Source organism: Xyrauchen texanus, chromosome 24 (assembly GCF_025860055.1).
Source record: "Xyrauchen texanus isolate HMW12.3.18 chromosome 24, RBS_HiC_50CHRs, whole genome shotgun sequence".
Classification (NCBI taxonomy): Eukaryota; Metazoa; Chordata; class Actinopteri; order Cypriniformes; family Catostomidae; genus Xyrauchen; species Xyrauchen texanus.
Genome location: NC_068299.1, coordinates 3340176 through 3362717, shown reverse-complemented (window position 1 = coordinate 3362717; position 22542 = coordinate 3340176). Strand labels below are relative to the sequence as shown.

Sequence of the window (22542 nt, the reverse complement as noted above, 5' to 3'; positions counted from 1 at the left end):
ACATTATAAATTGTATGTGTTAAAATGATTTTAGTGTGATAAAACTGCTGTTCAACCTGATTAGTGTGAAAAAACTGTTTAGGGTTTACATCATTGTAATATTGGATATAACTTTTGACAGAAAAAGTTAGTAAGTGATTTTATTACATTAAAATCATGTTAACAAGTACATTGTTTACATCTTGTGGCTATACTTTTGAAACAGTGTGCATTTGATTGTTTATGGAAAGACCACATTCACTTGCACTGTCAGTGCCACACTCCAGATTTCTACTTTTATTTTTTAGTTCTGCTTCTTATAATTTTTTGTGGTAATCAACATCATGCCACAAATGCTGTCGACTGAATTTAATAATAAACCTGGATTATTCCTTTAATCAGCAAAGATAAATTATCAACCAGTACAAATAATTCCAGAAATGGCCAAATATCACCTGGTTATCATGTGGTGGTGTGGTGTACTGGTAACCAAAAGGATGTTGATTCAACACCAACGAGGCTTCATCCATGAACTTTTACTTTTGTGCCCTTGTGCAAGACAAATATGCGGAGCTCAACCTCGAAAAGTAATTTTTCAACTTGAAGTTGGACTGCCAACTTGGGCGGAAACTTTCTGGAATGCTGTTGCATGTCATGTGAACATGGCTGCAACAGGAGGATGTACACAGATAATGATAAATACTAGTTTTTAAGCGAATTAGTCAAAGTTAGTCAAATGAGTCAAAGTTCTGACATCATATGATAAAAATAATTAGCAAACGTTTGCAGAAAATGGTGTATAAAACACTGTAAATAATTCTCTCTTTTGATCATCAGACAACAAAATCCTAAAAACATAACGATATGTGGTCGGAAGCCAGAAATATTAAAGAAATGTTACAGGTTACATAGTTTTAGTGTTTTGATGAAAATATCCTTTAAAATTAGTCAATATTTCGTCATGTCATATTCATTCATTTTAGTACATTTTGAGCACATATAAGGGCATATTTAGTCAGAAAATGGCATATAATTTTAGTCAACGAAAATAATTTTAAACTTTTAGTTGACGATAATCTGCAAAATGACAAAAAAAGTGTCAAACTGTAACCGACCAACTTTAATCAAATATTCAAACATTTAGAAAAACATACTTACAAACATACACCAGCAATCAAAAGCTCCTGACCCATATCTGAATTATTATATGCACTGCACTGCTGCCACAGGATAGGCTGATTAGATAATCGCATGGATGATTGTTTGCGCCAGACGGGCTTGTTTGAGTATTTCTGTACCTGCTGATCTCCAGGATCAGACTCTAGAATTTACTCTGAATAGTGCCAAAAAAAAAACATCCAGTAAGCGTGTAAGACTGGCTCCAAACTGTCTGCATCACCTCCGGGAAAGACAAAGAGCTCTGCAAATTGCACACAGACAATCATGATGCTTATCCTCAAAAAAAAAAAAAAAGATCATAATTACTCTCCCTGACTACAAGCTTGAATGGACTCTGTGTTGCTTTAGATGGAAATAGCATATTTGCTGTATTTGATGAAGAGATTCTCTCGTAACAACTGAGGGTCACAAAACAACAGGAGCATATCGTTTTACTTCACCAGTAATGAACTTCAATTAAGACTATAAATGTAAAAGGTTGTGGATCTATTATGAGTAGATCTTGTAGGAGACAATTTGTACACAGCTAAAGAATTTCTCAAAATATGCTTGCAACTACCAAGATAAAAACCAATAAATAATTTTGTGTCTCCAAGTGGATGAGTAAATGTCTAGCCATGGTATTGTGATATCAGACATAACATTCTTCAAAAATTTACAACAGACCTTTACTACAAACTAGGGCTGCAAGATTTGGACAAAAAGTCATATTGCGATTATGTTGAAAAATATTGTGATTGCGATTTGAACTGCGATTATGATGGTAACGTTTTCCACATGTTCTACTGCAAAAAGGCTGCTGGGGTTTTCGCACTTGAGCCCTCTTAAAAATAACCAAACTGAGACCTTTTTTTTCAGTTTAACCACAAACAAATAAATATATAACAGTGAAACAAAGACTTCTAAATATTCAAATGTTACAATCCACGTGTACCTGTTTTTGTCCATTTTGTGACAGCGTCTCAACCCATTTATCATCATCATTTGTTTTTGAAACAGTCAACTTGAATATTAGGGATGCTCCAATCAGGATTTTAACATCCGATACCGATATCCAATTTTCTTTTCATCTCATCAATTGATGTTGATCATTTAACTTTTTATCAGCAGCTCTGTCAAAACTGGTTATATGTAAGCTTTCTGTTCAATGTCACTGTTAACTAAATTAACTAAAACCATAGTTGTTGCCTAGTTTTTGCTGTCAAAAATAATGTTGGTTGATTGAATAATGCAATAAACACAAAATATAATTTTAAAATATAAATGTTACTCTTTATTCTAGGCCTTAAAAACTAGTTGGCTGATACAAACGATTCTTTACTGTATATAAGATAGTCCTAAAGAATGAGGCTTAATGCCAAACTGAAGTTGAACTGAACGGAGTGGTGGTGGTGTAGTGGTCTAAAGCACATAACTGGTAATCAGAAGGTCGCTGGTTCGATCCCCACAGCCACCACCATTGTGTCCTTGAGCAAGATACTTAACTCCAGGTTGCTCTGGGGATTGTCCCTGTAATAAGTGCACTGTAAGTCGCTTTGGATAAAAGCATCTGCCAAATGTAAATGTAACTGATGTCCCATTGGTGTAACTCAATTTAAAGTTAAAATTTTGGTAAGTTTTTCACCATTTTATTTAATTATTTTTAATCATTTTTGTATTATATTTAATTTAGTAATGCATTATAGTATAGTAACTAAATATTTAATATAGATTTATTATATGTACTTTCTTTCCTTTTCATTTTGTTGGATGTTGGTAATATTAGTTCTGCTTTTACTTGTTTCCGCGGGGAGTGTAATAAGGTCGACACACTTTCTCGTGAGGTAAACAAATGACAGGAGAAGAGAAGTTTCTGGACTCTACATGCGTTACTGTTAATTCTGTTTGCTCAGCAATCAGTTAATAAAGATGTTTGAATTATACCCCATCTTGTATTCCACGTTATTATTGTGATACCTGTGCCTTGAAACTCAGAGCACTTCTGTTACTCTAAGCATGAGAGGGAGATGTGGAGTGCAGAACCGCTCTGAAAACACTAACAATGCTCTAACTTAATATAGACTGGACAGAGCAGCACAAATAAACTTTGAAGAGAGCAGAATATTTATTTATTTAATTAAATCGCAGCCCTTCCAGTTTAATAATCGCACAAGGTCATATCGCGTTTCGATTTTATTTAGATTAATTGTGCAGCCCTACTACAAACCTTTAACAAGGGTTAGTTCCCACGAAAATTTTAATTCTGACTTTTTCTGTTCCGTGGAACACAAAAGGCTGCTATTTCCCATACAAAAATAACAACAGAATAAATGATGACAGGATTTTCATTTTCACAGAACTGTTCCTTTATTACATCTTCAGAGATACACACACTAGTTTCCCCATATCAGGAGGGATATTTCTCGAGGAGGCCCTGGAGAGATATCATCCCATACTCAAGTTGAGGCCCCAGGTCTACTGAAATGCCTCATTTACTCATGTGTGTTCTGTCAGTAATACAGAACACAGTGTAGGCAGAAGTGCGTGTATTTAAGACACATAATTCTCTGCACCACAAGAAAAGAACTCACCGAGCTTCAAGTGATTTCTACATATTGGATTCTTGACCCGGGCTCTCGGAAAATATTAGCCAAACCATTCATCATTTGTATCAAAATATTTCAGCAGCCAGACAGATTTCTACAGAATGCAATAGCCTTATGACAATAGCCTGTGTTTAAAAATGTATATTTTTAAACACTGCATTTTAATTTGTGCGGCAGTTCTGACTCGATCAGACGAGATCATGATTTAACTAGATCTTTATTCCATTGTTTTGTGGATTTTTTTGTGTGTGTTGTGGCTTAGTTATATTGTGTTGTGGCTTATTTCTGTTGTGTTGTGGCTCATTTCTGTTGTGGCTTATTTACATTGTGTTGAGCTTTATTTATGTTATGTTGTGGCTTATTTACATTGTGTTGTGGCTTATTTCTGTTGTGTTATGGGTTATTTCCGTTGTGTTGTGGCTTTTGTGTTATTTTGTACCAAGTTTTCAATGTGTTGTGGCTTAATTTCTTTGTATTGTGGCTTATTTATTTTGTGTTGTAGCTTAATTTTGTTGTGTTGTGCACCCCTGGGCCAACGTACTTTATACATTTATACTAAATACATTTCACCTTTTCTGTACAGATGTATGCCTCTGTTCAAAAAGCTGCATAATGAGAGGTATCATTCATGTCTGTGGCACAAACGTGCTGAGTTACATGCCAAAGTTGAATACTTTATTTTAGGGTTTTGTTTAAATCATGTATCAAGTATGAGCAATAGTAACAGTGGTGCTTGTCTTAGCAAACACCTCTGATAATGACAAATGTTTTCAAAGGGAAACTGCTGTCCATCACAAAAACAGACTTGCTGTATCAGTTTACGCCTATGACACACATTGCATGTTTAAAATAGGAAATGGGCATTTCTAACTGCCATTAGCTCTGAAAATGAGTGTTGGTATAACAATGGTAATAGGATATTTTATGATTAATAATAACTGAAGAAAAGCATGTTTTCATAACCAAAACAAGCCAAAACGAGCCACTAAAACGTCTGTCCAAAGCAGATTTTCAAATATTGACAGGTCCAAACTCCATGAGTAATTTCAGTGGTACAGTTGTTTGGTTTAAACTACCCATGTAAAACAGTTCTGTTCTTTTACTGTTCTGCCGTTACAGGCTGATTTGACTGTGCAATTTGGCAGCAATTTTTTTTATTTTCATTTTATCTGATGCAATCAACACAATCACTTGTTTAACAGCTAAACACTATGTTGCACCACACAAGTTAAGAAGCATATGTACCTTTTCAGACACATAAGATACTTATAGAGTGATGTGCTTCCATACAGTGGTGAAAAGAGTACTGTTTTTTTTACTTAAGGAGAAATAATTAACTTGAGTACAACTAGAAGTACTAAGAAATATTATGACTCAAGTAAGAGTAAGTAGTTTGCAGAAAAACTACAAGTAATTACATTACAATTTAGTTTATGAAAATTATATTATATATAGAATTACGGCTGGGCGATAAAACAATATCGATATATATCATGATAAAGAAAATATTCAATAAGCTTTTGAGGAATTTTCGATATTTACTGCGTGTCGCTAAAACTGCGTTTTAGGCTGCGTTTCCACTGGGGCAGACAAAATCTGGTCAAAGGCGCTCACAGCACTAGGAGAGAGCTTGCTCCGCACTGCTGCCAATCCTACGATCCACCTTGCGAGCATGATGCTTGGCTTTCATAGGAATGAATTGAAAACGCTGTCAACATGAAAATGTAAACTGAAAAGTAGATCTACAGTACCAGCTCATTGAATGTTATTAGAACACATACAGATAACTCACTCTCATGGAGACCCGACAATATGGTTCCTTTGCTGACTAATACTACACCAAATGGTGAGACCGGGGCTAGTTGTCACATGGGATAGTGGTCACAAGGGCAAAATCTTAGAAATGATAAGACTTAGTCAAAAATCCAAACGTGTGTTTCCAAAGTAAATGTTCACGATCATCATATTTTTGTTATAGCTCTTGGATAAACAGGCGAAGATAATTAAACCACACTGACATACATCTTATGAAGGCAGAATTTTACCAAAATGTTTAAAGGTGTCCTAGGACAAAGGTATTGTTCATAATATTCAGGTCGAAGTATGTTGTCATTTTTATCGGGGCAGGTTGCCTTATGTGTTTTAATGTCATAAATTTACATAGTTACATAGTTATGTTGGTTGGTAAAAACAAGTTTTTTTATTTTATTTTTGTATGTTACCTTTTCAATTTATGTTGTTTAATGAATCGTTTTGTGCATCAGAATTGTTTTATTTATTAAATGTTGCTGAAAAGCCAATAACAGGCTGTTTACTGCCAGTGTAGATTTAAAGAGAGGTGTAGATTTTGTTTTGGTGGTTGTAATGGTGACACATTCCCACCGTCATCACCCCCCATTTAATGGTTCAGTGGCAAGTCCCATTGTGACAACTTTCCCCATATAGTGTGACAATATACTGCACTATCGGGGTCAACGGGTTTGTATACATTTTCCTCCCTTATACAGTGCACCCCCAAAAGTATTTGGACATTTAGGGCACACTTAAATATGTATGAATGAGTTTGCATAATATAACAAATATCAAAGCAAGTGGCATTTGTTTTAAAGAATGATAGCAAAAGCACACTTTTTTATGCAAAAATATTCATTTGAAATGATAAAACAATAGACACAAACTTATTTGGACACTTGTCAAACATCAGTGGAACATGTCCATAGTTAATATGCTGAAGTTAGTTTTGAAAAAAAGCACTAGCAGCATTTGTTTTCAGATGTCACTGTGTCAAGTTCTTTGTGAACTATATAATTCAGCCCAATTGTGATATCATTAGTTTCTATGTGGATACACACCTCTTCCGAGGTCCATCTCAGTACAGCGCAGCTCTGGGTTTTTGCGGATCCGACACTTGTACACGGCTCCGGGTGACTGAACCGAACTGCTGAAAGATGAGTTTGCTCTGGGAGCCCCAACCACAATCCTGAAATCATTAGGAGAACACATGGTCACCATATGCAATACACACTCACTATCGGATCTCTAAGATAACAATGGATCTTCTGTTGATGTATATCAAATATTTGGGTACCACTCAGTAATAACATCCATTTACATTATCATTGTCAACATTATCGCATTGTCTAAAGCTTAACAGATCATTCGTTTCTATATGCCATGGGGTCATCATATGGAAAAAGTTCAACATTTCTAATTTAATTAGCTTAATAACGTTTATAATTAAAGTTAACAAAATGTTCCGTTACAAATATTGGTCTTGAATAATGCAAACTAAGAAAGTCCTGATTTCCAAGATGCTGATTATGAAACTCTGCTAAATAACTTCTGGACAAGGTTTAGTTGCATGTTATGAGACACTGGGCAATATATTAAAAAGAGTTATGTGATGTAAATAAGTGAAAACAAAACTAATTTTGTTTAATAACTAATAACTCTTTGGAAGTCTGTACTTTAAGTGCTATGCAAGGATAGTAAGGATGCTTAATAAGTGAATTAGGGCTGGAAGTAATTTTGCATTGTCATATCGTCATACTTGGCTCTCTAACTCAGTGATGTAAATACATCAATTCTTTCATGATGGAAAGGCAATGTTTTTGGCACTGGTCCGAGTTTTCCTCTTACAATTTAGGCCAGACCTTGGAAGAAAAGCTAAACATCTGCATAAAGTCACAAGCAGTGTTGGGTAAATTACTCTAAATTACTAACTACTAATTACATATTCTACATTGTAATTAGATTACTGTACTGATTACTCTTTCTAAAAAGTAACAAAATTACTTATTACTTCTAAAAACCTTATCAACCTTGACCAGATGAAAAATACAAGGATAGACATGAAACTGTTCTTTCAATTCTTTCAAATAAATAATATAAAATCAATTAAATTTTTCATGAACTGGCCTGCGTTAAATTAGAAAACACAAATTTAAACATTAGATGTAAAATTTCGATTTTAAATTCATGTATAGAATTGTTCTATAGTCTATACATTATTTAAAGCAATTACATCATAAGTAACTGTAATTACATTACTAAAATTAAGAGTAATCCCTTACTTTACTTTCTTCAATGAAAAAGTAATTTTTAGAGAGATTACAAAAAATTGCTAAATGTAATGGCAAGCGTCACGTTCTAACAGTGAGGAAACATACGACTTTACAGTAGGCCTACTCATGTTACTGTGTATATACATTATTAAGAACTGAGCAATATTCAATATTTACATCATGTATTTTATGTGTAATACTATTTTCGAAAAGACTAACCAACAAGGTTTTTTGTTTGTTTTAAAAGTCTGTTAGAGTTGATGTTTGGTAAGGGCGGCAAAATAAAATGTGTCATGCGAAACGATTCTCCATGATTGCGCCTCAAAAATAACATATATATTTTCATTACATACAGAAGTACATACACGAAAAATGTGTAATCTTTCACTTAAAAAGAGTAAAATATAAGTTAGCGCTCAAATTTTCATCTGGCGTCAAATAGATGTTCATGTGTTCGCCTGAGGAGGTAACCATAGCAACAACAGACCGCTCGAGCGCTATCCGTTAGGTTCAGTATCGACACAAGAATGTATTCATAATTTGATTGAAGATCGATGTAAATATGATTAAAAAAAACTTTGTTTATTTTATTTAACGTCTTTCAGTTAGTTGACCGCCAAAAGACAATTTGGTTTGTGTGATACAAACCTCAGCAGATTGAGTCTCAAACCTAAACATTCAGTTACACAGAAGTTGACTTAAAACGACGCGTCATTGTAATCTAAGTATTTCTAACAAGTCAGTCAGTCGGCCATCTTTGGTACGCTCTTGGGAGGCTATTTCCAGTCATGCCATTGCAGCTCCTATCTACTTGAATGGGGAAAGTCAAAAATCTCAAAAATGGTTGGTCAAGATTATGATCAAAGAACATATTTAAAATCAGCAATAAAATCTGGCAATACTGGTATCATAAATTGTGATTCTTTACTACATATTACGCTTAAAAATAAAACGCAATTTTCCTGGTCTTGTATAGCTAATGCGCATGTGCATTCAAGAGTTGATTGACAGGCAATGTCTATCTAAAAGGTGATTGGCTCTTTAAATTGTAAGGAGTAAACCGTTGAGTGCTCAGAGTTTCTTGGTTGGGCGTTCCAATTTCTCCCATTCATTTGAATAGAAGTGGCCGATCTCTGCTAAACAATCTCTGTTGTAATCTAATCTAATAGCATTAGTACATTTATTTTTTTACTGTGACTCAAGTGCTTAAATACCTTTATGCCAAAGTAATACCAGTGACAACACAAAACCAGGGTAAACAAAATCAAATAAATAAACAACGCATAATAAATTAGATGTTAGAGGGGTATAAGTTGGAAAACTGAAAGTTTTATTTTTTTATGAAAGTGTTTATTTTTTCAATATCAACATCAATCTTTTAGCAATAGAAAATACTCGTAATGATTGCTTGGTAATAATCATAATTATTTATTTGTTCTATATATTTTTCTATATTTCTATATGAGTATTAGTTTTTATTAAATAACTCAATGCAACACACTTGACGATAAAGCAATAATAGATTTAAGCATGAATCTCTGAAATACAATGCACACACACACATAACAAAAAAACATCTTTTATAATTTTGTAACAACAAATAAATATGACACTACCACCTGAATGAATTCCAGTTTCTATCATGTACTCACCAGCGTGTGTTGTCATGGACATGCTCCAGAACTGAATATCCAAAAAACGTCGCCTCTGGTCCTCGGAACACCACGGGATGTTCCAAGTCAATGTTGAAAGAATAAGCCCAAGAAACAAAGGACAAACCTACGAAAATATCCAAAGCGCGTATTTTCCGCAGAGCAAGTTCCGTCATTCTGTTGTGCATCCTCAGTGCTGGAGTCAATCTCAGGGAAACTCTGTCTTAAAATTAATCTAAAAACTTAATTTAAACAACTTTTATTTCTTAAATTGGGTGTTAAACGCATGCAAACTATATCTAAGGCAGTGAATGAAAGGTGTGAGCTAGAATAGCGGTCTCATTGCATAGCTCCTCTCTTGTGCTGGTGAATCTGTTGCGTCTTTGAGTTTCTTGGCATTAAGTGCGCTGCGCTCGTGCACGAGCTTCAAATTTCATAGTACAGCAGCGGAGAGCGCAGCGCCGCGACCACTGGCGACACCTGTCGAGAGACATCAGTATTGCATCAGATCAGTAAGGTGTTAACAATTCGAGGGGCCAACAGGTCCAGGGGGCCCCACGACGAATTCTAAACAGTAGGGGGAGGGATGGTCTGATAATACATTGATGACAATAATCTAATTTAATACGTAATATAGCACAACATGGTAGTACTATGACATGTAAATACCACACGACATGCATACATACATGAATACGGATAAACTTGAATGTAGTGTAAATAAAACTTTATTTGTTTAGTCTTAAAATGTAATTACGACTGCAAAGTGCCCTATTACAGAGACTTATGGCCTTATTTCCCATCAATGATTATTTACAAGCGTGATTATGAGTCAAAAAATACAGTAAGTTAATTAAAAAAAAACACACATAGTACATAGTAAACAAATCAGCATACTATGAAACCATGACTTTATATTGTACATAAGCTGTGCAGATAGTTAAAGGGTAATTTAATGTTACCATAAAACAGAGAAAATGAGGAATACAAACAAAATATTTCAGAGAAAATAGATTCAATCAAACTGAAACTTACAATCAAACTTATTGCACAAGTCTTTAAATCATACAAATGTAGCAAAAAATAAATAAAAAATGGTCTACCCTAAAAATAAATGAAAAAAAAGCAAGAAAAGTCCAAATAATTCATTATTTTCAGCTACTAAATTAAATAATATTAATTGCATTTTCTCTTGATTTCTTAAGCTAACAACCTAGTTCCCTTGTACCAGTAACCGTACAAACACATCACTCACTCACTCACTCACTCACTCACTCACACACTCACACACTCACTCACACACTCACACACTCACTCACTCACACACTCACACACTCACTCACTCACTCACTCACTCACACACTCACACACTCACTCACACACTCACTCACCCACTCACTCACCCACTCACCCACACACTCACCCACTCACCCACTCACTCACTCACACACACACTCACCCACTCACACACTCACTCACTCACTCACACACACACTCACACACTCACACACTCACTCACTCACTCACACACTCACCACACTCACCCACTCACTCACCCACTCACCCACTCACACAGTCACCCACTCACACACTCACACACTCACTCACACACTCACTCACACACTCACACACTCACTCACACACACACTCACTCACTCACACACTCACACACTCACCCACTCACCCACTCACTCACTCACCCACTCACTCACTCACCCACTCACTCACTCACACAGTCACCCACTCACACACTCACACACACACTCACACACACACTCACTCACTCACTCACACACTCACACACTCACACACTCACTCACTCACTCACTCACACACTCACTCACACACACACTCACACACTCACTCACTCACACACTCACTCACACACTCACTCACTCACCCACTCACTCACTCACTCACCCACTCACCCACTCACACAGTCACCCACTCACACACTCACTCACACACTCACACACTCACTCACACACACACTCACTCACTCACACACTCACTCACCCACTCACCCACTCACTCACTCACCCACTCACTCACTCACTCACACAGTCACCCACTCACACACTCACACACACACTCACACACACACTCACTCACTCACACACACTCACACACTCACACACTCACTCACTCACTCACACACACACTCACCCACTCACTCACTCACACACTCACTCACTCACTCACTCACACACTCACACACTCACTCACTCACTCACTCACTCACTCACTCACTCACTCACTCACTCGCTCACTCACTCGCTCACTCACTCACTCACACACACACACACACACTCACACACTCACTCACTCACACATACAGTAGTGATCGACACTAAGTAGATCAATAGACAGGGCCTCTTTCACGTCAGTTGCCTCTCAGCAGCAGTAGCAGCAGCAGAATCAGTCATTGCGTCAGGTCGTTCAGGCACGGTTCTGGTTCCACCTCACCGGAGCCAAGGCTGCAGAACATACACAGATGGCGAACAGAAGCTCACTTACTTAAACTATGAGCTGCAGGCACACGTATTAAAATTCCAAACCAAATTCTACGACTGCAACAACTGTAATTCACATGACGTGTCCTCAATGACATCTTAATAAATGCCTCATTAATTTGATAATGATCATAATCAACACATACCTAATATACGACTAGATTACACATTGCAAACACTGCATTCCATCTAATAGCAGGAAACGGTTGTTACAGCAACATGATTTCCTGAGAGAGTACTTTTACAAGAAGCAAATAAGTAGCAAATGAGTAGACGGCTCATAATAAACGTCAGGAATTCAGATTGCTGAAATAAAGAAATTTTATCAATTTAAAGGAACATTTGAAAGGTAACACGGTAAGCATCGTGGGAACTTCATAACAAACTGTAAAGTATTTGATAAGTAGAAAATTTGTGCTTCATTATGCATGTGGTCTCCTCCATCTGAGAGCATTACCTTACCGTGAGGAGTTACACATGGAGACAGAACATCAATACTTGCAACAGGTATACCTGTTTAAACTGGTTTGTGACATATGGAGAGGCATGTGAAGCACGGCAGTTACTGAGATTCTTTTAAGGGTTACACACGGTCTACACCGGACATGAGCGGCATTTAGAGTCAAAAGCAAATAGATCCCATTATAATCAATGACGCTGTCTACACTGGAAGCCTACGTTGAGGTGCATCGCACCAACAGTAAACAAATGCCCCATTCCACTGCTACTGCTCGCAACAAGACAAATAAATGGTTTAAGGCATTCGTTTCGATGCGTCTAATGTAAACAGCTTCAAGCCGTTGCGGCGCGTTAATGGACGTTCCCGGTGTAGACAGGGTGTTACGCTTAGAAAACTGTTCCAGAGACAGTTTAGACTGTGTTTTGTAGCCTAATGTTGTGCTTCAGGCTTGTGAGAATTCAACAGTTCTTATTTAATTTCGAGTTGGACATTTATAACTTGCACATCAGCATACGATCACTTGTATACTGGACTATAAATGGAAGCGCTGTATGTTTCGTGATGTAGATTTAAAAGAACCGGCTCCTTTGAATAATTCTGTCACGAATCGAACTATACCTGAAGCGTGTATGATTCTGTCGAATCAAAAGAGCCGACACTGTGTGTTTTACGCTGTAGAGTCAGTAGAGGGCAGCGCTGCTGCAGAGATGCGCTGCTGGAAACACTGTCAGAGTATTTCAGGATGGTGTTCCAGCCGCATCGGTGGAAAATTGCACGATGGAGAAAGTCATGAAGAATAAGGACGAATTCTGAACAAGAACCAGTTCTCAGATCCCAACCCTAGTTATCGTAAAGCCAACATCTGAATTATTCTAAAAGATCTTCACTGCTTTGTCTGCCCTTACATAATGGGTGCGTTCCATTCAGAAGTGATAATCCCGGGGTAGATGAACCCCGACTTAAATGAGTCGCATCATTTGACCAATATGGCGTGACCTCCGCGCATAAACCGAAGCTGGGTTTTGTGAAGCATTAAAACAAACTTTTAAGTATTTTCACTGCAGAATAAATGTACAAGAGGATATTTAGAGGAATTGTTTGTGTATCAATCAATGCCTACGTTTATACCTATTTTGAATAGCTACTAAATAGCTACTAGATAGCTAGCTAGCTAGCATCTGGAAGGCTTTGCATGTTTTTATGCATTTGGCATGTGTTCATGTGACTGTGACGTGTGATTGAACGCACTGGGGTTGGAGGTGGGAAATGTCAACTCGGATATTCCCACCTCCGACTTCTTCTATAACGCAGCATGAGACGCATTGAATCGGATTCTAAACCACCTACGAATTTGGTTTGAATCAGGTCTGTAATAAAAACGATTTTTTGTCCTATATAGATTACAAAAACCTAAATGGATTTGAGTCAGATTGGCCAAAAAAATCAGTTTTTTTCCTGCCTGTGTGAACATAGTCATAGAGCTACACAAATACTGCACTCACCATGACGTGGGAATCCTCGTGCTCTAGAACCTTCTGCGCCTGGTCAGGTGGAAACTTCAGCATGGATGTTATAACTTTGGCCATTGTCTGTAAAAAAAAATAAGAAATTAAAATAGAAATTATGTTTTTAGACTAGATATGTGTGGTGTGTGCCTGTGCAAAACTCTCCGCCTCTATAATAGGGTGTTGCTATGCGGTTGCTAAGGTGTTCTGAGTGCGCTATTTATGAGAACTAGAGGTCGACCGATATATCGGTTTTGCCGATTAATCAGTGACGATACATACTTTTGAAACTATTGATTTTCGGCAGAGATTATCAGTGATAGTTCACAACCCCCTCACTGGTGCGATGATATTAATGCTTTCATTGGTGTGATATGCCAAATGTGCTGTTATGATAAATTGCGCAACAGGAAGATCGCAGCACATCTCGATGCTCGCAATAGACGTGTTCTGCGTCCTCCTGTCCTTCCGAGTTCGATCTTCTAAGGTAACTTGGCAAGACTGGCCTTCATAATAACACAAGTCTGTTCTTTGCATTCTTAGAATTGAGAAACACCCCATGTCTTGAGATCCCTGCGTTTGGAGTTGAGCTCGGTCCAGCTATGTTGCATGTTGCCTATATGCTGAAGTTTCGCTTACTGCCCCCCTCTGAAAACAGGTGGTACTTCAAACTTGATTTGCTCCATTGGCAGGAATATTTCTTATTACGGTCCAGAGACATAATTAATTGCATTCCTGATTCCTTCATTTTTTTATGTGATCTGGGAGCGCAGGCATTTCAAAATAAGAGTCCCAGTGTGTTTTGATTTTGTTTATGGCTAAAGTCCAGCATTTTGCACCAAATCTTGTGGTTGCAAAATAAACTGCATCTGTGTTTCATTCAATTTGCACTCAAATAGCCTCTATGTCTGTAGAAAGGAAAGACTAAGATACAATTTGCTTAAAAAAGAAAACATATTTAATAAATCGATTTTTAAAACTATCAGCTAACTAATCAATTATTGGCTTTTTCCACCACCTTAGTTATCAGTAATGCCAAAATCCAATATAAATTGACCTTTAATTAAAATGTTACACATTGAAAATCTGTATTATGCTGCATTATTCATTTGTGTGTAAATCGTAACTTTATTTTCCCTCTAATACATCTCCATCACCTTGAGTATTACAACCATTCAACTCCAGAAACACATGGCATACAATTCAATTATTACATTTCTTCAATCCAGGGAAATGTTACTGAGTTTTTCCATGCATGTCTTTATATAAACTAAATGAGTTCCATATTGTAGGGTGGGGTTAACTGTTTATTAGGAAAGACACATTGCCAAGCAACCAGAGGAGCAGATATTTGTGTATGGGGATTTCTTTCCCACCTTTCTATACATGTTCTTGTCATGTCTCTACCAAAACAAAAGTATTTCACAGAAAATAGACCTAGTTGCTGCAACACGCTGTTCCGCGAGCAATTACATCTCAAGCAAAGACAAAACGCTCATTATCTGCAGCATGCTGCATAATCAGCCCGAGATAGATCTGCCAGCTTTTAAATGTGGCGCTAATCAGAACCAGCTCAGTCATTTACAATGAGCAACTCTCTTAAAAAGGCAGGCGCAACTGGGTCATTGATGAGAATGAGCTTCTCGGTTGCCCACAGGTCATCCTCTCTGACAGGGAGGCCTGTTGTGTTGTCATAAGGGCCGACTGTTTATTAGTAACGATGGGGAATCCCGCTGGCTTCAGGGTGGTGACAAATGGGCTGTTAATTAGCCCCTGGTAAATGGACACTAATAGCATGTTTGTGGGATTTTAAAAAGCTATTGGGACTTTACATGGGAATGAATATTTTTATAGGCTTCCATCCGGACTCCCCGTCACACTTATTTACTGCATCCTTCCATTTACAAAAGTCACGGTTATGTTGTGAAAAACTGTTCCAGGTTCAATACAAGTGAAGCCCAATTAACAGCATTTGTGGGATAATGATTACCACAAGAAATTCATTTATTTATAAAAAAGTAAAAGTTGCAGTTACAGTAAGGCACTTACAATGAAAGTGACATGAGTTTATACATGTTAACATGATTTTAGTGTTATTAAATCACTTACTAACCTAATCTGTGTACAGTTAGATCCAATATTAACACAGTATTGGTTATAACTTTACACAGATAAGTTTTGCATGCGATTTTATCATGTTAACACATTTAATGTTATAGTTTGAAACTGTATGTATTTTAGAGTTTATCGACTGGCCCCATTCACTTCCATTGTAAGTACCTTGCTCTTACCATTTCTTTCTTTATTTTAATAAAAGAGGGGCGAATCTAAATAATGTTTGTGGTAATCAACATTATGCCACAACTCCCTTCGTGCTTAGCTTGTATTGAAACCGGAACATTCCTTTAAGGAAACTGTTATTACTAATTACCGTAATACATAATAAATTAACAAATCAATAATAAATTAAGTGCATTGACCAGAGTATATACTCTTATAATACAACACAAACATAATGATTAAGTCATAATAACAGGAAGGATCTGAATAGTCTTTCCCCTAATGCAATCATAGTAGAGAGTAAAAATAACCCCAAAATGTACCTTCGTCTCTCTTCCCATCATGTATTCAAATATGACCTTTCTGAGATACTCAAATTCAGTGGGTTCAGAGAAGGAGTCTGCACTGTTGTGTGACGTATCTGTAGGGACAAACAAACAGCAGTTTTAACTTAGCCATTGGCACGGCGTACAATGAGTAGGGCTGCTGCATATATGACATTAACACTGTGTAAGAGGAAACAGTCGTTGAACTGAACGCACAGCTTGTAAAAAAGCTTGGCTGCTGTCTGCTTCCCTCCAGCTCTGCAGATTGCGGCTCTTTCAGACCCATAATTAGAACCAGAGCAGCCAGATGATGAGTTTATAGAATCACAAAACTTCATTTACCCTCCATACACTCGACACCAACCAGGATGTACAAAAATATATTGCATGAGTGACAAGAGTTTGTGCTTTGTATACTACATTTTTACATTTTCAGAAAATGCGAGTTGTGCTTTTCTGAGCAAAAAGTCACCGAAACAATGCTAGGGTGTTTTGGGTGGTTGCCAGGGCATTGTTATGTGATTACTTTAGTGTTCTGGTTGGTTGCAAGGTTGTTACTAGCACAGAAATGCACAAGTATATAGTATATATAATTGCGATATGTCAACCACCTGTAAGGAGACCTGTTTGAATGCAAATCAATAGAGGAGATGCCTCAGAGTGCGGCATTAAAGGGATAGTTCATCCAAAAATAAAAATTCCCTCATCATTTACTCACCCTCATGCCATCACAGATGTGCATGACTTTCTTAAGCAAAACAAAAATGAAGATTTTTAGAAGAATATTTCAGCTCTGTAGGTCCATACAATGCAAGTGGTGCCAAAAGTCTGCATAAAGTCTGCATAAAACTACTCCGTAAGACTCAAGTGGTTTAATCCATGTCTTCAGAAGCGATACGATAGGTGTGGGTGAGAAACAGATCAATATTTAAATCTGTTTTTACAGTAAATTGTCCTCCCTGCTCAGTCAATCTCCACTTTTACATTTACATTTATGCATTTGGCAGACGCTTTTTATCCAAAGCGACTTACAGAGCTCTTATTACAGGGACAATCCCCCCCAGAGCAACCTGGAGTTAAGTGCCTTACTCAAGGACACAATGGTGGTGGCTGTGGGGATCGAACCAGTGACCTTCTGATAACCAGATTACCAGTTATGTGCTTTAGACCACTACACCATCACCACCCCTTGCACACTCTTCTTCTTGTGTATTTGGTGATTCACATTCTTCTTGCATATCGCCCCCTACTGGGCGGGGAGAACAATTTAAAGCAAAAAAGGACTTATATATTGATGTTTCTCACACACACACACCTGTCATATCACTTCTGAAGACATTGATTAAACCACTGGAGTCATATGGATACATTTTATGCTGGATTTATGTGCTTTTTGGAGTGTCAACATTTTGGCACCCATTTACTTGCATTGTTTGGACCAACAGAAATGAAATATTCTTCTAGAAATCTTAATTTTAAGTAAAGAAAAAAGAAAGTCATACACATCTAAGATGGCATGAGGGTGAGTAAATAATGAGAGAATTTTCATTTTTAACTGCTTTAACTGAACAGTTCATTATTTAATACATTGCCTGCCTGGGTGCTGATCTTATCAATATGTTTGCCATGATACATTCATGTGTAGAGAACTTTATATGGAGTTCGTTACATTAAAAAAGCATGCATTCATACACATATTCACTTTAACGCACGCCCACAACCTCTGAATGCCAATAATCAGTCCGTAAATCAGATGCAATAGACGCGCCTCACTTCCAGTCACACTAGTTAGTGGTGCCAGGTCACAGTGCCACTGAAAAAGTATAATGACAGCATTGTGGCTAAACACAAGAAGCTTAAGCTCAATCTAGGTAGGGGCCTTTCCGTTTTCCACCCTTTTTTAATGGATAAGCATGTGCGAGGAGAAACGTAACAGGAGAAGTTGTGTCTGTGAATGAACAAAAACTAGCCTGAGTTATTTTAAAACCATGTGTCAAAGTCAGCGACGGGTGGGCAGGTTTTCCCGCTGATGACAGAAAGTATTACCATGGAAAACATGATTGTCAAATTCCTACGAGAGGAACTGAACATCACATTACCGTTTAGCACAGCTCAACCTTTACGCCTCACTTCGTCATACTTAAGGAATTACACCTATGTTTATATGTTTTGGGGGAAGATTGTGATTTTGTATACTTTTAGTATACTTTTATGTTTTTCCATCACTCAGTTTTGCATTAAATTCTCCTAAAATAGTTGCTTATGGAGAACTACATGCATGTGAACAAATATTAGAAACACAGCAGTGTATTGCTTTGTGTATTTTTATGTTTTATACTGGATTTGACAAATCCAAATTGAGTGCCAACTGAAAACCTCTATGAAAGTGACTTAGAATGTAATGTTACATCAAACACATAAGAAATATTGACATACATTTTGTGCAATTATGAGATTATTTAAATTACATTAAGATTATTTGGTTCTGATTGGTTGATACATAAGAATCAACGAAGGGTGTTAAGTACAAAGTAAAGGATAATGTCCAATCGACTGATGCAAAATAATGCAAAATAAACCCTGCAAGGTGGTGTTATAATTTATTAGAATTGGAATAGGGTGATATGCATGTAAGCATGTAGCTAAGCTTGCAATGTAAGGTGACCTCACCTTTAAAGCTTCAAAAATCACAGACAGTCAGCATAAACGTCATCGATACGACTCCAGCGGTTAAATTTATGTCTTTTAAAGTAACACGATTGCTTTCAGAGCAAAAAAGATCAACATTTACGTACTTTATTTAAATTACTTTTCGGTCATGGACGTGAGACATAATCATGTTGGCACATGAGAACTGATGCACGTGCGACACATGGAAGAGCAGCGCTGTTTACAAGTGAGTAGGAGGAACGCTGTAAAGAAGCTTAATTGGTTTTAGTTTAGATCTGTATTTGTATCTGATTGTTTACTCACAATGGTGCGTTCGTTTGCTTATCCTGGATGTCTCAACCGAGAGGAGAACATGAGATTACTTCTGTATCATGGCAATAAGAATACGTCACATGAGAGACTGCTTGGACTCTACCGCTCGTGAAGCTTACCAGAAGCGTTGGATTATAGTAAAAAATACTTAAATATTCTTTTTTGCACCAAAGGTGATCGTGTAACATTAGAAGGCATTAAATTAACCGCTGGAGTCATATGGATGACGTTTATGCTGACTGTCTGTGATTATTGCCACTTCAAAAGGTCTGATCACCATCCACTTGCATTTTGGTTCTGGTGAAGATAGAAAGTCATACACACCTGGGATATCATGAGGGTGAGTAAATGGTGAGATAATTAAAATTTTTGGGTGAACTAACCCTTTAATTCTTTTATGTATTGAATTAAATACCTAGATTTATAATCAACATATCTCACCATCTTTTTTTCACGGAGCTTGTTGCAACACTCTGGGATTGCCTAATCAAAAAGTCTGTAGAAGTGTGTCTTAGAAGGTAGTATACTTAGGGCTGTTCAGACCAAATGTGCTCTTGTGTTAAAAAAAAAGGTGAACGCAGCACAACAAATAGAACAGAAAGCAGGTGTCTCAATACGCATTTAAATAAAGCATCAACGCATTGAGTGTGAACGGTCCTTTATACTGCTTCCCAGAATTCACGTTGGGCACCTATGATGCCGTGAAATAGTGTCTATGGAAATGGTTTTGGAATGGATATCTAGTCATCCTCTCTCCTCATAAGACAATCTAAATATCCTTCAAAATAATTCACAACATGTTTTCCTTTGAAGACATACAACTAAACAAACCATCTGGTTTGAGCTCCCTAAAAACTCACACAAAAACAAATCTCATCTATGTATCCTCTCTGTTCTTCAGTTTATCTGTGTGGCCTGTCCATTAAAGCTCCAGTATTTGATGAAGTCAAACCTTCTGACTGCTGAGCCCTCCCATAAACACTAATTACTCTTTCAGAAGACACACACTGCCTCAGAAACACCCCCAAAAAAACACTTTAGAAATGCATACTCAACCTAAACATAATTTTAGACCATTGCCACAGAACATGCAGTGTGAAAAAATGTCAAATCAAATTACATGAGTAAAGGCACTTACAATGGAAGTCAATTGGGCCAATATTTGGAGGGTTTAAAGGCAGAAATGTGAAGCTAATCATTTTATAAAAGCACTTACATTAATTATTTTGTTAAAACTCTTGTATAATTTGAGTAGTAAAGTTCTGTAATCCTCGTTGGTTTCACTGTCATTTTAGGGTTTATGGCTTTACGTCGCCATGGCAACGAAGTAAAATTGGATATAACTTTACACAGAAAAGGTTTAATTTTAAAGTAATTTTAGCACACTAAAAACAAATTAACACACATATTGTTGATGTCTTGTGGCTTTTGAAACAGTGAGTACTTTAACGTTTACGGACTGACCCCCATTCACTTCCATTGTAAGTGCCTCACGAGAAAGTAATTTCTGTGGTAATCAATATTATACAGCAAATGCTGTCGATTACTTAACTTGCTTAGCTTGTATTGAACCCGGAATATTCCTTTAAGGCCAAGCAATAAAAAAATGTCACATCCAAACCACACCCATAATTATTTTAACCAATCATCAATGCTCTTCGATTAGCCGGGTTCTCTTAGGTCAAGAATGGTCTGGGATGTGTGCGAACACCAAACTAACACCAAACATTAGTACATTTCGTCATACATTTTTAGGCGAACTAAACTAAGCCTGTTCACCCATTAAATATAAATTAGCCTATATGGGTGACCAATGTCTGACTCTTATGTTTTCTTTACATTATTCATGGATTTTGTCAACAATTTAAGCATGTGCTAACATATTTAAAGGCAGTCATTAGATATGGATAAAATATAATGTTGTTTTGGAGATGAGACCGATATGGGTCATGTTACGTCCCTTTTGGGCAATCTGGGCTGTCCCGGGGTCAGTCAGACAGGTTGGGTTATTTATTATCCCCTCATTTCTCCATGCTTCCTGGTCAAAGGATTGTTTGGGTTTCAGCGGCACCTTTAATTCCAGATCACCCTATCAAGCTGTCTGTTCCAGGACATTCAGCCACCCCGTGTCATCAGCAGGGGTTAAATTGACTTTCCAGATAGAAACACGGCTCCTTCTGCAAACTGCAAGTCAGTCACAGCTTTAATGGGGCAAAACGTCTGTTGTAATACAAACACATCTCAATTATGCTTCTGTGCTGTGCATGCAAGCAAGACAGAAGCTCATTTACAAAACCTACTGAGCTGCATAGCTAAACGGCTTTTTAAGGCATCATAAAGGCACACTCCCAACACAGATTTATGATAAGAACCCTGTGAGATATTGCGGATAAGCCAAGGTGTGCTGTGCGACATCAATGGCCTTTTATTATGTCAGATTGTACGATATACAATGCAGCGTTGACAGGGCGATCAATGGTGTCATGGTCTGACATCCTCATTAAGCAGATTTACAAGCACAAATATAAGTGGATAACTACTATTGAACAGCTTATTCAAAAACTCCGACAGCTTAAGGGACAAGCATTTACATTTGATTTGAAATCATCAGATAATTCTCTGATTTTGACGTGAAAACGAAACAGACTGTTTTAGTTTGTTAGCCGTTTAAGGCGTTTATGTGACCTCACACATCGTCGGTATTATAAATAAAGTTGGTGTAAAATTGTACATGTAAACGCGCTCATAGACAGCGAAACTGAAATAGCGCTAAAATGGTTCTTCATTAGACAGCCGTCGTAGGAGCACACATACAGCAGGACTGCGATCCCGAATTTCAGACTTTTATCAGAACGTAACAATGTGCACGATTCAACAGTGCACGTTATTATTAAAGAAACACATTTTTTGTTTTCATAATCTTTCTTTAAAAATAAGACTAGGGACAAACAGGGTTTAAAAGACAATGCAGATTTAAAGTTTTTGAGACGGCTGTCTGAATGTGGAGTCATTCCGTG

At 37.2% G+C, this 22542-nt stretch overlaps 2 protein-coding genes across 3 annotated transcripts in view; both read right to left on the bottom strand.

Annotated features, from left to right (window-relative positions):
- LOC127617575 (integrin alpha-9-like) overlaps positions 1-9925 on the bottom strand; it is a 116595-nt gene extending 106670 nt beyond the window's left edge. For both annotated transcript variants that reach the window (XM_052089554.1, XM_052089555.1), the window contains exons 1-2: positions 9460-9925; positions 6596-6723 (exon numbers count right to left, since the gene is read on the bottom strand). In XM_052089554.1, the coding sequence (XP_051945514.1) occupies positions 6596-6723; positions 9460-9647 (316 nt within the window). In that variant the 5' untranslated portion in view covers positions 9648-9925. The remainder of the gene's footprint in view (positions 1-6595; positions 6724-9459) is intronic.
- A 1865-nt stretch (positions 9926-11790) lies between these two features.
- LOC127617618 (golgin subfamily A member 4-like) overlaps positions 11791-22542 on the bottom strand; it is a 55593-nt gene continuing 44841 nt past the window's right edge. The window contains 3 exon segments of the mRNA XM_052089613.1: positions 11791-11936; positions 13935-14021; positions 16541-16638. Coding sequence (XP_051945573.1) covers positions 11922-11936; positions 13935-14021; positions 16541-16638 — 200 coding nt within the window. The 3' untranslated portion in view covers positions 11791-11921.